The following is an 18,872-nucleotide window of genomic DNA, read 5'->3' on the forward strand; positions in this document are numbered from 1 at the left end:
TCAATCTTTGATCTAATTCCCAGGGCATTTCGTCGGGCCTCATCATGATTTCCTTGAATCTAATCACTGATTGTGATTCAGACTTGGGTTTATCGAATTCTTTTTTCAGAGTAGTCTGAGTGTCTACTAATGATGCCAACGGGTTATCGGTGTAGTACTTAATGTACCATGTCAATGCGTGATCCTACAGAGCGGTAACCAACTGTGCCTTCTTTATATGATCATCTGTAATATTTTTTGCCATCCATACAGCCTTCACAACAAACCAAATTGATCCCAGTCCTCACTTCCCAAGCCCTTGAAAATGGGCAACTTCATGGTATTCGAAATGTTGAACAGTGGCAGAGGTGGTGGTCGTATGGGTGAAGGTGTATGTTGTGGAGGTGAAGGTGGAGGTGGTGTGGGCAGATGAGGTATTCGTAGAAAACCTTGCTTTATCAACTGTACAGCGCTTGGTAGTGAGGCTTGTACTGCTCCCACGTCGTCACTCGAAGGAGGTTCTATCAATGGGTTGTATTTAGGACCTACTCTCTCTTAATTTCTAAAGATTCGTCCACTTTGTATAGATCCAAACATAAAGGCAGTGGCATAAACTGCTTTTCACACAAGAGTATTGTAATCCAAGTATTCAAAGATCTCAAATACTTACCTCACGGTCCCTTAAAAAAGTGTCGCTCTACTTCATTGTAGCTAACTGAGGTATCGACTACGAATTCTGTCACAAATCCTCCTTTAACTCGATCAAGACAGTTGTCAATAGCGCGCGTGATCTTATCTTCAGAAGCTTCCAACCTCCGCACTAGCTTCGAGTTCCACACTATTGGATTGTCAAGCCTCCACCTTCCTTGGTCGTTTGCCAATTTACCGATCCACTCGTACAGTTCAACCGAGAAGGTGCAAAAGAAAATTTCGTGTATATCTGTGTACAGATATCTGTCCAACGACTGTTCTTTTGTGAGGCGCAGATTTATGTTCTCTTGCACTGCGAATTCGTGGATATTTCTATCCAACCACTCCTCAATTTCTTTCTTTGTCAGATTCTAGTGATGTGACATCACACATCTCTTTATGTAGATCCTGCTCCTGGCAACGGAACCATTTGTTGGCTTAGGGGGTCTTGACCCAAGTTCAGAGTTAGTTGCGCCTAACAAATCCCTACACTACTAGCCCTTTCGACATCAATCCGCAGAGCGCAGACTGAAGTTTCACCCGAAGCAGTATGGGGGGATGTTGGAACCAAGTTTTTGCACCCAGAGATCAACGTGATGTCATTTTGTGACCTAAATCTTCTTTTGCGTAGATTGAAAACCCTTATGGCTTATCAATGGTACTCCCTTTAATCAGCCTCTAGACCTCTGCGAAGGTCTACGACTAGCTTTTACGGACCCTGAATAGGTGAATTAACTACTTATGTGCATCCAAGATTATTTTTAACCCAGTGTTTACTCAGATCTACTTAAGTGTTCGATAATTCTAGCATACAATGATATAATATTCGTGTAAACCCTTAACATCAATTGCGTTCATATAACAATATAGATCAAGTAAAGTTTCACATTAATACAACATTATTTCATAAACCCATCATTCATCACAGATAAAGCACATTTATACATAACAGAAGTAAATAAATGAAACATAGGAATTTCTATAACAATCTTCTTTATTGATATTAGTGAATGCTTACAGACTCAAGACTTCCCTACGTACTCAACTGCATGGGTCCACACACTCAGTTGCAGACTCTACTCTAGGGCTCTGCGCACACAGCTACAGAGCCTTCCTTCATACTCTGTGCGCTAATACTCTAGACTCTTTCCATAGACCAAAATTTTTACTTGCCTTAGACATCTCTAAGACACACCTATTTATACAATTCCATGGTTCGCGGACCGTGGGTAGTTCTTCAAAATGCCGACTTAACTTACATAAAAGAGGGTAAAACCCTTTTTGACTTTTTAATTATCTATGCGCTCCGTGACCACAATTTGTGGAGACTTTACATTCTTTACATAAACTTGGGCTTTTGCCCCAAAATTGACCCAGGGGATCCCATCCCAACACAAGCGCAGGTGAAATGAAACGACTGGTTAATTCCATCAAAAGTCTCGTGCTCCTCATGATCAAGAAAAAGAATGGCACGAATCAAGAATCTGTTGCAGGCTGTGATGTGAAGCTAAAAGTTGAATTGGTTGATGTGGTCAATCAATATGGAGACATGTTTCAAGAACCAAAGGGACTGCCACCAAAAAGTGGAATTCAGCATGAAATTCAGCTATAACAGGGTTGTCCACTCCCAAACATTGGTATGTATCGAATGTCAATTCATGAAAGTTTAGAAATTAAAAAACAAGTCCATGAAATGTTAGATAAAGGAGTAATTCTTCCTTCTACTTTACCATGTGGTTCACCAATTGTATTAGTAACCAAGAAATATGGAACCTAGCACGTGTGTAGATTATCAAGCTTTAAATAAGATCACAATAAAGAATCGATACCCATTGCCGAGAATAAATGATTTGCTAGATCAGTTGAAAAATGCAAAGTATTTTACTAAATTAAACTTGAGAAGTGGATATCATTAAGTTAGAATAGTTGAGGAGGACATATGGAAGACTCCTTTTAAAACCAAACAATGATTGTTTGAGTGGCTGGTTATGCCTTTTGATCTTTGTAATGCTCCATCTACATTCACGAGAGTTATGAATGATGTTTTAATATCATTTCTTGATGAATTTGTAATTGTCTATTTAGATGATATTTTGATATTCAACAAATCACGAGAAGAGCATGTCAAGCATGTTAGGAAAGTTTTGGATATCATGAGAAAAGAACAGTTTTTCTAAAGATGTCTAAATGTGAATTTGGGAAAACTTAGTGTATTTGGGCCACATAATCGGAGGAGGTGAGCTAAAGATTGATCCCTCTAAAGTTTCGATCATTGTAAATTGTCCAATACCCAAATTAGTTACAAAAGTAAGGAGTTTTCTAGGAGTAGCGCAATATTGGAGGAAGTTCATTTCAAATTTCTCCTCCATAGCAGCTCCCCTACATGTGTTGACTAGCGTGAAGGTTTTCTTCTAGTGGGATGACAGACAACAAAAAGCATTTGATGATTTGAAACAAAAGATCAGTTCAGCCCCAGTTTTCGCATTGCCGAATTTGAAACAAACCTTTGAAACACAGACATATGCAAGTGACTATGCCATGGGTGCAGTTCTTTTACAGCATGGTAATCTCATTTCATTTCATTCTAAGATTTTTAATGGTGTTGTTATAAACTATCATACGTATGATAAAGAGCTTTACTCATTGGTACAAAGTATGAAGAAATGGAAGCATTATTTGATGGGAAAAGAAACCATTATCCACACCGATCATCAGCCTTTGCAACATTTGCAATCTCAAACCAAATTGCAACAGTTAAGGCACTTTTGTTGGATGGGATTTTTACAGCAATTCCACTTGGTAATGAGGTACAAGAAAGGTATATATAATAAGGTTGCTGATATGCTTTCTAGACCGATTGTAAATGTAGCCATTTTACTAAAAAATAATTATGTTTTGCCTGAAAGTTATGTTGAACAATACACACAAGATGTTGACTTTCAAGAAGTGTATTTAAACTTGATTCAAGGCCACCAAGTTGAGGAATTAGAATACCATGTACATGATAATTTGTTATATCATTTGGAAAAACTTTGTGTTCCACAAGAAGAGAGAGTAAATGTCACAAGGGAAGTGCACATTTCTCTTATTGTTGGACATTTCAGTGTAAGTTAAACAATGACAAATATTCAGAAGTATTTTTATTGGCCTCATATGCTTGAATGTTATATACCTAGGGGGGATAATATGGGGTACCAAGGGAGGTACCCAAGGTAATAATGTAATAATGGGATGGGCCATAGTAATAAATAAGGTGGTTAATCCATGTCATGTAAGGGACCACAAGTAGTTAATAATAATGTAATGGGCCCATGGTATTAGTTGATGGTATGAGGGAACCATGGTAATGATGCATGGTATTGTATGTATGAGGCCTATATAGAGGCTAGAGACTCCACATGGAGAGATATGAAGAGAAGTATTATTGTGTGAACGAGCATATGGCTTGTGGAGTGTTCTCCTTCCTTAAGGAGTGAATGTATGGTGTTGCCCTACCTTAAGGGTTTGAGATTAATAAAGAAGCATTTATCTATATTTGATCTTGTTATTTCTTGGGTTTAATCTATTATCATAATATTTTGGGGTTAGATCTACAACATTGAAAGCGTGTCACATTTTATAAGAGGTTGTTCATTGTGTGTAGCCAGTAAGCCTAGTAATAGGAAACTAGGATTGTACACACCACTTCGAGTGCCTTCAAGACCATGGGAAAGTGTTTCCATGGATTTCGTAGGAGGTCTTCCTTTGTCAAGGAAAGGTCATGATTATTTGTATGTAGTTGTGGATAGGTTTAGCAAGATGTGCATATTAATGGCTTGTAAAAAGCAAATTACAACTAAACAAACAACTCAACTTTTCTTTCAAATTGTATAGGTTCATTTTGAATTGCCTACTTCTATTGTAAGTGATCATGATTCTTGATTTGTTGGGAATTTTTGGTCAAGTTTATGGAACTTGATGGACACCAAGTTGAAGAAACATACAACCTTCCATCTGCAAACAGATGATCATCTCTCAAACTAAAGTGGTAAGCATGACAATAATTCATTTACTAAGAGGATATTGTAGCAAACATCATAAGTTGTGGGATGAAGCGTTGCATTATATTCAATATCATTACAACCAAGCAAAACACTCTTATACTCTAACTTCGCCTTTTGAGGCATGTCTTGGGTATTTTCCTAAATCGCCTTCGGATTTCATATTTGAGAAAGATGGAGCTGTAGATGGACATAATGACATATACAGGGGAAAGAAATTCATTGAAAAAATTCAGTTGTTTCACCAAACAGTTCAAGAACAACTAGAAAAGAGTCAAGGAGAGTATAAGGCAAGGCATGATAAGCATCGTGTGGATCATCAGTTTCAATTAGGTGATGAAGTTTGGCTATACATTAGCAAGGAAAGGCTTCAAGGTGAAGGTAAAAAGCTTAAACCAATTTGTTATGGTCCATTTAAAATTCTGGAAAAGATTGGTAATAGTGCTTTCATGCTTGATTTTCCTTCATATATGCAAATCTATTCCATTGTTAATGTTGAAAATTTGAGATTTTATGAACCTCCTTTGATTGAAGATCAAGGAGAGAATGTTCAAATTCCATCTATTGAAGACTTTTTTCCAGAATACCTTTATATGCTTCAACAAGACACTATATTTGATAGAAGGACAAGGAAAACTAAAAGAGGAAATATTGATTATCTTCGAGTGGGTCTCAAAGGTACACATCCATCAAAGGCCAAATGGATTGAAGTGGGGAAGGTGAAGGAATGGTACCCTCATCTGTTCAAATAATTGAAAGTGATCCTTTTGGGGTCCAAAAGGCTTTTAGTGGGGAGGAGTGATTAGGTGTTCAGAATTATGCTAAAAAATCAAAGTGTTACAATTTTGTCAAACTTAGTTTTAGATTGAAGAGCTATTCATTCTGAACCCTATGGTGCAAATGAAACTCGAATCTAATTTCGTATGCATAAGTTGGAGCAAGTCAAAGTTCTGGTTTGACTTGCCTACATGGCAAGATTGGGATGATGTGGCAAGTCTTTAGCGAATAAGGAGGCACAAAGTGGCAACACACCATTGGCCCTCACAAATCTCATATCGCAGTGCTAGGTGGAAAAGGTGTCTCAAATTAACCCTCGGTAGGTTGGGATTAGTGAAAGGGATCGACGAACAGGTATTAGCACAGTTTGAGTTTCGGACGCGATATGTAATTGTGTTTCAGTTTTATGTTATGGTGGGTCCGTGATATTGCATCACAAATGTTTCACTGTGTTAAAAATCCCATAGCCAATTACCAAATGTGACAAGTGATAAGACCCCAGACGTGGTGGTTCTTTATGAAATAGTGTAATATTTCGTTAAGTCTGCCTATATCACATTGCAGTGTTCTGTCGCTAAAACAAGACCTTCCGCCCGCTTGAACTCATCGATTATGATATGCAATAAGACCGATATGATATGGCCCATGGTGCGACGAAATTATTGCTCGTTAGCGAATTTTGGGGCTAATTTGTAGTTTTTCGCCAGTATTAGAGCATCTTTTGGAACAAATAGTGGGAGAATTGGGAGAAGTCATAATTCCTTCAGTTCTTATCCAAATTGAATGCAAAAATAGTCAATTCTAGTAGTTTTGGGCATTCTGAACTCATTGAGACAAGTTTCAGAGGCATCTGAGTATTGTAAATACTCTTTTGATCTAGTTTGAGCATAATAGAGAGGCCCAAGCCATTGGAAGATGGACCAAGAAGACGTAGCCCAGGAGGGGTGAACTCCTTTATCATGTTCTTTTTGTGTGTTGTATATTGATTTTATATATTTGTTGTTCAACATATGTTTTTATGTTAAATTGTTTATAACATTTACATAAGAAACTCTCATGGGAATCTGTTAATTGCAAAAGTTTTTGAATTCTTCAGCACTTGAAAAGAAAATGATAAGCATCTTGGGTTTATTTCTGAATGGGGAATTAGCACAATAATACTAATCTGCTCCAATTTAGATAAACCATCAAGGAGAAGTACTGCCTTGTCGGAAGCTATGAGGATAAATACATAAAGTGAACCATGTTGCGGTAGGGAAGGGACCAAGACGTGCTAGAGTTTACCAATATTTTTCATACCGTTCGCAAAAAGTTGGGTATCAAGGATTCTGACAGGCATTTGGTACTCAAATAACATGGTTACCTACATAGGTACATCCAGGAAAAGATGGAGTTCCTGGACATATCTTCACTTGGCATGATGTACCGCTACGCTATCAAGATCGAGCATAAGTTTAAACAAAAGAAGCGAGACTTTGGATCTGTGAATCCGAATAACAAAGGACAAAGCCGAGGCGGAATGACCCAAGACAACCCTTCGAAGTTGTAAGAAAATAAAACTATGAAGAAGTCAAAGAAGGTCACAAGAAAGTGGTGTGAGTTCTATAAGAGCCCCACTCACAACACAAGTGAGTGTTGGGCCAAGCAGTCGTTGGTGGCCAAGTTGAAGGCTTCAGAATCAGATGTATGTTTCGAACCCGAGTCACATCCCAACAAGAGGAATGACAAAGGGAAGCAGATTATTGATGGAGAGCCCAGGGCCACTGTTGCAACCACCAAGATCCAAAAGAATGAGTTCGAAGATCCAGAGGAGAGGGAGCGTCTTTTCCACTCACAAATGTGGGTGAAGGGTTCGCCATTGCAATTCATTGTTGACAGTGGTAGCCAAAAGAACCTTATTTCAGCAAAAGTCGTGAAGCGGCTGGGCCTGCTGACCATACTAAACACGTAGATGTACAATATTAGGTGGCTTCACCAAGGACGTTATCTCCGAGTCAGCCAGTAGTATCGCCTTCCTTACAATATCAATCCCTTCACAGATGAGGTATTGTGCGATGTTTCTCCTCTCGAAGTTTGTGATGTATTATTAGGACAACCATACTTATGAAAGCAACATGATGTATATGAGTCTAGACCTCACTTTGTGATTATTTATTTGAGTAATACGTTATACAAGATACCGAAGGTAGCCCCAACTATTGCCACCTCTTTGATCCATGCTAAGAAATGGAGTAAGATCATCTCCCAAACTACATCTAATGACGCAACATTATTGTTAAATTTTATTGCCTTGTCCAGAAAGATAGAGTCTGAACCCAAAATTTGGTGCCCTACAAGTAGTTAACCCGTCTCGTAAACAAGTCATTAAGGATACATAAAATTGGGAAAAGACAATGAACCCATCCTCTAAAAAGCCTTTTGAAGATGCATGACACTCGAGGAAGGCAAAGAGCACATATTGGGACATTTTGCTTTATATTCCAAGTGGAATTTGGCTTATGATAAATTTCAATCTTACCAATCATATGCTTATTTTTGGATAAAAGTTTTCTATTAAAAGCATTACGAGTATGGATGTCTTTGACTCTTTTAGTTTTGTGTAATTGTTTTGTTGAAATTATTTCTATTTGGTAGTTTTATATGCTATGTGTTGTTCAAACAAGGTTTTGTTTTTCTCTGTGGCTATTATTTTTGTTTTTGAAAATTTAAAGACGGTGTTATTAGAGGTGGAATTGATCGTGAGGAGTTTGGATTTAAATTTTCTTCAAAAATTCATTGACAAGTGACTAAAGAATGAACCTTCTTTCATAATTTTAAGGGAAAAGTAGAGCCATGATAGGCAAGGTTAATTTTCGCTGAATATCTAGAGTGATGGGACATTGAGATGCACAAGAAGTAATTTAATGGAGGTAATGGACTCAAAGACTTTACAACGTTGAATATTGTTACGCTAAATTCTTATTTTTTTAGAGCGATTTTCTAATAGTTTAGCAAGGGATGGTGACACAAGATGGTAGGGAGAAATATGAGCCACAATGAGCCAGAAGAGCCAACTAGAGTAGTAGAGGGAAAACCATCACTACATCTAATGACAAGTTTATATGAGAAAAATGATGAGTTGAGATAGTAGCTAGAGACGAAGACTACTTTTGCTTCTTTTGAGGTTCGACATGCTGGAGGATGCCTCCTCTCTTCCACCCCCTTTAAAATACGAGTTTCTCCTAGTTGGGTATTTAGGTGCATCAAAAGAACAAAACCAAAAGGAATAGTTAGTTTTAAAGGCTATTTTGGTTTATTCAATTTACAAACTATTATGAACAACCAATTGTCAATGATTAACCTTGAAAGGGAGCATGCTAATTATGGAGATGTTAATGTAATATTTTATGACATATTACACACAATGCAACCTTCAAGGAGAGAAGAAATAAGTACCTATAATGGTCATTTTCCATAGCAATATTCATTGTTAACAAAGTCTTTACATAACCCTAAAAATTATTAAAAAAAGATAGTCCTAAAATGTGCTTATCAATTTTTATACCTATTGTGATAGTTAGAAGAAAATTGAAATGATAAGTAAGTTTCTATGTGAAAATGAACTAACCCATAATCTTAAATACCAAACTCTTATATTATATACCATGTTTTTTCATCTTTAAAATCAAAAGAACATAAAATAAAATTGAACTTTTAAAAATACTCTAAACAAAAAATTAGAAAAATTGGAAGCAATAATCTTACAAATGAGGAGAACCTCCTTAAAAAAAACAAATATATGTTAAACTTAAAAGACTTACATATTCAAATTACTCAATTCAACTTTAAATTACTATTCTTCTTAAACAAGGAAAACTACATTAAAAAACAAATAAAACTATATTACAGTGCATTAATTTCAAACTATTTAATTTGATGCTAAATTACTATTATGTAATTATTGACAAATTTTGAAGAAATACAATGAATGGAAAACTACAACAAATCATAATAGAAAAATACCAAAAATCCTCTGCAAAGCAAGGAAAGAAGAGCCACCCGCAACATATGCCTCTTTAAATAATAACAAGTAAGTCTATACTTTCCCACCCTCTTTTTTACCTTCTTTGACGAGAAACCATCATAGCAAAGTCATTTTTCACTTTTATCTTAAGGTCATTTTTCACTTTTATCTTAATAGAAAGGGATAAGAAAACCCTCAACTTCAATGGTTATAATGTTTTATGTGCAGAAAAATTGACGAGGCAAGGATGTGAGGAGCATGAAGTTGTATAAAATATGGTGATTTTGAAGTGGTGTTTAACGCATATGCCTCTTTAAATAAAAACAAGTAAATTTATGCTTTCCCAACCCCTCTTTTACCTTCTTTGACGAGAAACCTTGTTGAAACTAAATAAACATTTAAAAACTAGAGTACGATGAACCAATAACATCTTTGAAGTATGAATAGGTTCAAGCATTTTATTGGTTGACTGCCCTGTTTGTATATTGGATATTCCACTCCTCGGAGTTGGGGTTTTCCTTACAGATGGCATCAAATGGTTTGTCTCCTGTACCCCCATCCTGATCTACTCTACATACGCTTATACGCTTTGGCGGTTATTGGTGCATTTCTTCTCTGCGTATTTTGCCGGATGTTTGGTTCCAGGAGAGCAGTACAATATTTTGCCGAACCAACAAAGGACAAGGAATATCTTAAACTCTGCATCTCTCGCTGTAATGCTTTTTGTAGGGTCGGTGACATATTTCTGAATTTTTTTGATCAGTGACTGCATCTTCAACAGATCATCTACTCTTTCGATAACGCACGAGGTTTGATTATAAAGAAACACAAATTAAACATCTTTCACTCTGCGGTGGAGGATGCGTAGGTGGAGGAGATTGCACACATCTTCGGGATTTCACATGCTCCCGTGGATTCCTGCCTCACTTATTTGGGTTTTCGCATGAATCCAAATAAATGTTTAAATTCAGACTGACAATGGCTCATGGACATCTTCGGCAGGAAAATAAATTATTGGACTCACAAGTGGTTGTCCCATGGAGGCAGGCTTGTTTTTGTAAAATCTTTACTGCAGAACATTCCTGTATACTGGATGCATCTCTTCAGATTTCCCAGAGAGATCATCTCCCGCATTGATGCTATCATCACAAAATTTATATGGTTATGTGTTACGGAAGGTAAGAAGATACATTTAGTTAACATAGATAAACTTTATCCAGGAGGATAGAATTTGGAGGATGGGATATCAAAAAGACTGAATTGTTCGATTGGGCTCTACTGTCCATGAGCTTATGGTGGGTTATCTCTGGATGTGGCATTTGGAATGGACATCTTTATGGGAAAATACGTTAAATACGGAGACCCTATGGACTGGAGCAAACAGGGTAAAAGGCACAAAATTAGCATCATACATTTGGAGAAGTCTATTACTGACTAGGGAATGGTCAATTGAGAACCTTTGCTGGTCCATTGGCCCAGGGAGGAAGACCCTGCTTGGAAGGGATAGGGTTTATGGAATTGCTGGAGATCAAAACTTCCCCAGAGGTGTTACTGAACACTTAAACTCCAATATATCTCATGTTTCTTGCAGATCATGAAGGGTTGGGATCCCCTGGAACTTTTCCCCATCTGGATTACAGCAGACAATCTGGATCTCCATGGTGGTCAGGCAGAAATCTGGGACAGATACATCTTCCACTTATTCTTGGTTGGCATCACATTTAATGAAGAAGCAGACACGGTTTTCTGGCGTGCCAACCCTACAAATGGTCATATTTCTGTTAAGGAAATTTTCAATCATATTTTCACATCTTGTGGGGGCTATGAGGACAAATGATGGCTTTCAAAAGCATGGAAATGACATTTACCACAAGATTTTGCTATTCGTATTGTTTGTCGAGAGAATTAGAATTTTGACATGGGTCAATCTCTGCAAATGGGGATTCCAGGGTCCGGGTAGATGCATTTTATGTCAAGAAATGGAAGAGAGTGCTCTACAGCTTTTCATTGATTGTCCCGTTTCAAAAAGAACCTGGATATATGTCCTACAGATGCTGGAGATACATGAGCATTGAGAATCTCAAACATATAATTCAATTGAAACATGTTTCAGATATGGTTAAGTAGACAGAAACAAAACATATAGGAATGCTTATGTAGGCTTTCTTAAAGATACCAAGCTAAAAAGTGAAAAAACCCTTGAGTGAAATATGTTTTTATGTTAAGCTAAAGAGTGCATAAATTTTATATCATATATATTTGGAAAAACACATTTTAGAATGATTTAAATATAAAATTTGAGTATTTATAAAAATGTTACCAAATTCCTTTATTCTATTCTATGTAGAAATAGAATAAGTTATTCTAATTAGCTATTCACTCGAAATTGGGAATCATCCAAACTCGATAAACAATGCAACCAAACTGGGGGTGTTTTATGGTCCATATTGTTTGATAGCAGAGGAACATACGAGTTTAAAAAAAAATGAAACCTTTTACACAGAAAACATGCGAGCATTTTATGGTCCATATTGTTTGATAGCAGTGGAACATGTCAGTTTGTAAACAAAAATGAAAATCTTTTACAGAGCACATCAGAAGCCTGAACCTGCGTCTCCTTTTATTACTATTATTGAAAAACATACAACACATACTACATACATACAAGCACAATGTAATCGATGGAATAACTGGGAAGTAACTGGATATGTTTATTCTATCAACTGGAGAACCGCTTCCTACACACATCTACACATTATGTAACCTTCCTGTACGGCCACAGCAGGTCTAATATGACATCCTCATACCGCGTGAGAGATCAGCCAGAGATCTCGATGGATTTGGGTTGCGGAGGTTGGGGTTCAGGCTGCTTCGGCACTGTCACGGTCAGCACCCCGTCTTCCATGACATCTTCATACCGCGTGAGAGGTCAACCAGAGATCTCGATGGATTTGGGTTGCGGAGGTTGGGGTTCAGGCTGCTTCGGCACTGTCACTGTCAGCACCCCGTTTTCCATGCTCGCCTTTATCTCTTCCACCTTCACATTCTCCGGCAGCCGGAAACGCCGAAGGAATTTTCCACGGGATCGCTCAATGCGGTGCCATTTGTCGTTCTTGTGCTCTTCTTCTTTGCTGCGCTCCCCGCTTATCTGCAGAACTCTTTGCCCCTCTTCCAACTCTATTTTCACCTCCTCTTTCTTCAAACCTGGAAGATCAGCTTTGAAAATGTGCGCCTCTGCCGTTTCCTTCCAGTCGATCTGAGTATTGGCTATGGCAGAAGTTTCCTTTACGAATTGGCCCGATGGTCCCCCGCTGGCCAGATCTGTGAATGCTTGGAAAGGATCCCATACTTCCAAAGAGAAGGGATCGAATGATCTCCTGCCGAAAAAGCTGGGAATTATCGACATTTTCAACTAGTAATGAATTACTGCAATATATGCGACTGGAATGAATACAGAAAAACAACACTCTAATTTCTCAGTGTTTCGATTTCAAGATCGATCTTGGATTGTATCAGATGAGATGTTACTTTCTATTTTTTAAGACGAGGAGGAACTGTCTAGTCGACTCTGTAACACAGGTTCGAGATGATTCTCAAATGCTCGCAAGAGGATACAGGTGTAAGCATTCTTACGGCAACCATCCAATGTAATTGTTTCTCCAGAGTCATCCAATGTAATTGTAATTGTTTCTCCAGAGTCATCCAATGTAATTGTTTCTCCAGAACCATCTAGCCTCTCACATTGTTCAGGAAGTATGGCCTACGGTCATATGGTATATGCTACACAATCTAGAAGAAACGATATGGATGTCCGAATTGATGTCATAGGGACGCGGGATCTGACGCCTAATTCTTTCTCATTGAGTATTAAAAAAAAAACAATAAATAAAAATGGGTTTTTAAAGTCAAATCTATTGAAAAAAACAATTTGTGTATAGGAGTAGGTGTAAATATTTAACATATTGAGAGTTAATTCCATTAAAAATAATAAAAGATTAAAAGTAATATAAAATCCAGTAGGTGGAAATGTTTTAGTGTAATTTCAATTTATAATTACAATTTTATTCTTATATAAGCATTGAAGAAAACATAATTAATGGTGGGAAGTAACTCATGTAAGTATATATTTTATATCTTATTTTTATCCATTTTTTATGTAAAGATTTGCTTAAATCACGCTGGGAAGTAATTAATAGTAGATATGTTATTTAATTGAGTATAAATTATTTTCAAGTCTTTTATTTCTGGATGTTTTCTCGCTTAAAAATAAAACATCACTACACAAATATCTAAAATTCTTACATGAATATGCAACTATATGCATAAATTGTGGCATCTACATGGGCATTATATTGTGCAAACACCTTCAAGCTATGGTCCAATAAAATGTTGGTAATTTTTTTAATCAATGTTAAACTAATAGGAATCAACAGACATATTGATCTTTGCAGGGACTAATAAGAACTAGTAATGATTCCAAAACAATATTTAAATTTAATTAATAAACACATAAAAACTTAATAATGCAACAATAAACTATAACAAGTTTCTTAACCATGGATATTATTAACTTGTAAATAGGTTTTGTTACAATACCATGGGCCAATAGCATGGCTTATCAATACCACAAAAGTCTCGTTTCACAATAAAAAATTACATATGACATTGATTACATAAAGTGAAAATTCTCCATCATATGGATAGGGGGTGTGTGATGGTGAAGGAGAGAGAGGGGGGCGTACGAGAGAGGGAGAGAGAGGAAGGAAGAGAGAGAAGGGGAGAGGGGGGGGAAGAACAAAGACATAGAGAGATAGAGGTAGAGAGTTGAGAGGGAGTGACAAGGGAGAGAGAGGGAGAGAGACTGCGAGGAGAGAGAGAGAAGGAGAGGAGAGAGAGAAAGGGATGAGAGAGAGAGAGACAAAGATATGGTTTATTTTAAGAGAATTTTATATAACATGGTATAACTATATTAGTTTAATTTTTTTTAATACTATAATAAATTTGTAAATGTAAAAGTCAAATCAAATAAAAATAATAGATTTTTTTTATATAGGTTATATTAGCACATGTTATATTTGGAATTATGTTTGAGGTGAGGTGGTTTTTTTCTTTAGAGTAATGGGATTGGTGGAGGAGTTCACTATTCTACAGTGGAGAGGATCTTAAATATTGTGATAGTGTAGTTGTGTTTATGTACACACAAGTATGTGATCAATAATGAAGATAGGCTATATGGGTTATGGTGAGAAGGTGATTTCAAGCTTGGTTGTCCATCTATCGTGCTAGGGAGAAAGGAATAAGCCAAGTCTTTCGCTGCAAAAGGATTGGCTTGGTGTTGGCTTTAGGAAAGTTGAAGTGATGAGAGGACCGTCGATATTAATTTATAGCTAATTCTAGGTATCCATGTATTTGGAATGAAAATTTTTCATCTTGGCTATGTATTCCATCTGTTGGGGGTATGCATTGTGCTGGAGAGGAGGGCTCTTAGTTACTAGACAATAACAAAGAGAGGAGGTGTAATCATAGTTGTAAGATGAAGCTCCTTAGGCATCCCTTGTTCCTTCCTCGAGTCCTTGTGTTCAACGTTTGTCGTGTTCTTCTAGGTAACTCTTTATTTAAATATACAATTCTCTGTCAACTTCTATCTTGGATTTCTGTCTGAATTCTAGAGCGGGCTTAGAGGTGTTTATGTTTGGTTTGGGTTGTGTTAAAGTTCTTTAAATTTCACATGTGGTCTGGCATCCCTCTACTTTGGCAAGCCTATTGTTATGAAGCCCTCATTCCGCTCCATTCGTTGTCACCCTTCTTCATGTGGTTTTTTCTTCCTATCCCTACGGTTAACTCTAACCCTCCTATTTTCTTATCTCCTTAACTTGCATCTGGTTAGGACTTTGCAACATAGTCACTTTCAGGTCTCTGTCATGAACTATCCCTGTGTATATTGCAAGTCCAATCTATCTTAGTTAGACATGTAGCGACAAAGAATGCAGAGTAGCCATGGAGGGGGTGGTTATGGACCCCAGGGACATAACTGGTCCCAACAACAAGCTTGAGAGGCTATTGCAATCTACCACTCAACGTACCCCCTTGAAACTTGAAATGAGGTTCACTAATTGGAATCCATAGAAACTATAGAAAGATAAGCTTTCTTGGACTCTTAAATCCTTAAAGATGTTTCCAATTGGATTCTCAAATCTGGACACACTAAGGGAAGAACGAAAAAAATACTTACATGCCTTATCAATGCATTGGAAAATGAAGACCTTGTTGGGAAGGGTACTAAAGGACAGAAAAGGAACGATCTAATATATTTTCCAGTCTCAAGGATGTCAAACAAGTTCAAAGAAATCAAAAGGTTTGTTTAGAAAGAATGGATGCACAACTGATCCATATCAAGTTCCACCTCCAATGTGATCCTAATCCTCAAGCTCCTCCAAGATAAAGTACTAAAGACTTGACATCGGTCACCTATGAATCTTGATTTTCAACGTGTTAATTTACAATATTTAGTTTAATGCTACTGTAGTTGTAATCATGTTATAAATGTTAAAACTCTTAGAATTTTGGACAAATTACTCAAATGGTAGGTGGAAAAAATTATTTGGTTTCCCATTAGACAGATTGAGACCACCTACATAGTGACATGGTTAGGTTAGTTTATGGAATGATGTATTTGATTTGCATGTTTTTTCTAGGAAATACATTATTAACTTACATAAAAGGAGATATATTTGGAATTATGATATATTTATGTTGGTTTTTAATATGTTATGTGCCAATTCCATGTTGAGTATGAAAGAAATTACACATCTCTGTCACACTCAGTAACATGCTTTTCAAATTTGAAATTAAGATTGATTTACATCAATTCTTAATATGCTACATGCCAAATCCGCATTAAACACGAAATAAATTTTAGTATGTCCCTCATAATAAGCAATAAATCATTCAAATATTTTAACCATATGAATTTTTTTACTTTCAATTGCTTTATCCCCACACACAAATATGTTATTGAAGTATTTCACTTTATTCACAAAAATATAGTTTTTTATTTTTCATGTAACATATTTAAATGTCATATCTGTCAATGTATGTATATACTATAATTAATATATAAAAGATCTATTTTAACTTTATATTTATCATGGGTTGATAGAGATAAAATTTTGATCTAGTTCCACTCATGATAGATTTGGACTTATGATGTACTTAAGTTGGTTCTCAATATGGGACATCTCAACTCCATATTAAGAATTTAATGCATTACAAACCTCCTTGGTACTACAAAGTAAAAATCACCTATGGACAAAGTAAGTTTTTCTTTTACTTTTAGTTGCTTATTCTCCTTGTATATATTGAAAGTTGATATAAAATTAATTCACTTGAGGTGGCCATGAAAATATTTTATTTGTGGCTTAACATTATCTTTGTTTTGTTATTAATATTTTTTCTAAATGCCATAGAGTCCATATACAATTATATTACTAAAGGTGGATATTTAAATATTTTATTTATAGCTGACTAATATTTCTTTTGGATGTTACATGTTATCTTCATGTTGAAGGAAAAAATGTTTTTATTTTTATTTTTATTTTTCATATATATATATGTCAATTGAGTTTAGCTTGGGTGGTTGGGCAGGATACTTGTTATCCTCCCCACCTAGGTTCAAGTCTGGTAAGTTGACATGTTGTTGCTCCGGAATAAAGTAACTTTGTCACTCTTAAATGAGTCTATATTGAGGGTTGACCTAATACCAGAAACCTCTCTCTTGCCTTCAAACTGAGAGGGAAGTTGATTTTCTTTCTTGGAAAGTACCTAATGCCCAAAAATTTCATCAATTTTGGTTCTCTTGGGTGGTTGAGCATAATGGTTGTTATCTGGCTCACCCAAGTTGAAATCCCTTCTTATGACATGTTGAGTTATAATTCCTTGATGAATATTATTGTAAACCCATAAGTGAGTATACCTATGTGATAGCTTGGTACCGACATCATCACTTTAGTTCTTGGGCTTGGAGGGAGGAATATTTATTTCCTTGTTAATATATATATATATAAGGAGGTGATAAAAAACAACCTTAAAAACTAGAATTATCTTTCTATCTTGACCAGTGCTAAGAAGAAAATTAACATTTCCCATATATGAACTAATTCTCATGAGCTTCATAGTGAAACAAGGCACCGGTCTATTCCTAAAACACATTGAGACAAAAGAGTTTGTCACCTTTGCGACACTGAGAGGGTTGAAGATGAAAATAACTTTCTCTTAGATTACCCAACTCTTACTCACATTCGTCCTAATTTTCGAAATATTTTTTGGACTACCAACCTTATTGACTTGCTAAGTCAACAAAACTACAATGACCTAGGAACACTCCTCTCCCTTCTTTTCGATCATAGAAATAACATGTTAAATAATCTCAATTAATCTCTTGCTTTCTTAAGGTCCAATAGACCATATTGGTCTTAGTGGACGTTAATCATCATCCTCATCATCATCATCATATATATATATAGATATGGAAAAAAAATATTTATAACAATTAGGAATGAATATACATATTGTGGTCCAAAAAAGGACTTGGGAAGACTTTTCCTCTCCCATAAGTACTACTTCTCCACGATTCTTTCACACTTTCTTAGATTTCTTCAAAATGAAATTGTAGTGTCATACAATCCACAAAAATCTACACATGTACTTCAAATTTAAATAAAAATAGTTATTCAGTTCTTCATTTGACCTCTTTCAACAATCCTAAAAGAAAAATTAGAATTGGAACTCCATTGAGTAAAATTACACCCCATCATGAAACTCATGAATACTTAAAGCACGGAGGGGGAGTGACAAAGCATCAACTTTCCAATCAAGCTAATTGAAAATGTGATAGAATGAAATTCATTTGAAGAATAGATCAATTCTTGTAGATTTATAGCAAAGGGCCTAGATGAATGTGTTAGTGTCAGTCTTTGAAGCCTTCCACCAGTGATCAAACATTCTCTTACAAAGTGGTCTTAGGGTGTCAAAGTCAAATTTTGTCATTTCAGTGAGTCTTCAAGTAAAATTTGGTCACTAGGTATTAGGTCTAGGATTTGTTTTCACTCCTTTCAAAGTTTTCCAAATATTGGTCCATGTCACCATCCGAAAGAGTGTACCATCATTAACAAAGTTGTCATCATTATTTCATGTTCCAATGGGTCATTTTACACCTTGTTTATGCTTCAGTTGTGCTCAGATAAGGCTCATTTCCCTCTCTTAGGGTTTTCGTTTCTGAGCAAGACAAAATGAATTTGGAAAAAGAGAGACGTTTTTGTCCGCAATAGGCCAATGAAGAAAAAACTTCTTCACTTTTTACACAAGTGTCATGGTTTTAGAGAAAT

General features: G+C 36.2%; 1 protein-coding gene across 1 annotated transcript in view; it reads right to left on the reverse strand.

The window, feature by feature from the left end:
* The window catches only part of LOC149241203 (17.8 kDa class I heat shock protein-like), a 178,731-nt gene extending 165,600 nt beyond the window's left edge, over nucleotides 1–13,131 (reverse strand). The window contains exon 1 of the mRNA XM_089373912.1: nucleotides 12,098–13,131. Coding sequence (XP_089230038.1) covers nucleotides 12,419–12,895 — 477 coding nt within the window. The 5' untranslated portion in view covers nucleotides 12,896–13,131 and the 3' untranslated portion in view covers nucleotides 12,098–12,418. The remainder of the gene's footprint in view (nucleotides 1–12,097) is intronic.
* Nucleotides 13,132–18,872: the final 5,741 nt, after the last annotated feature.

This window comes from Pinus tabuliformis, chromosome 8, assembly GCF_031772625.1.
Source record: "Pinus tabuliformis cultivar Carrire ecotype Pingquan chromosome 8, CPIR1, whole genome shotgun sequence".
Lineage (NCBI taxonomy): Eukaryota > Viridiplantae > Streptophyta > Pinopsida > Pinales > Pinaceae > Pinus > Pinus tabuliformis.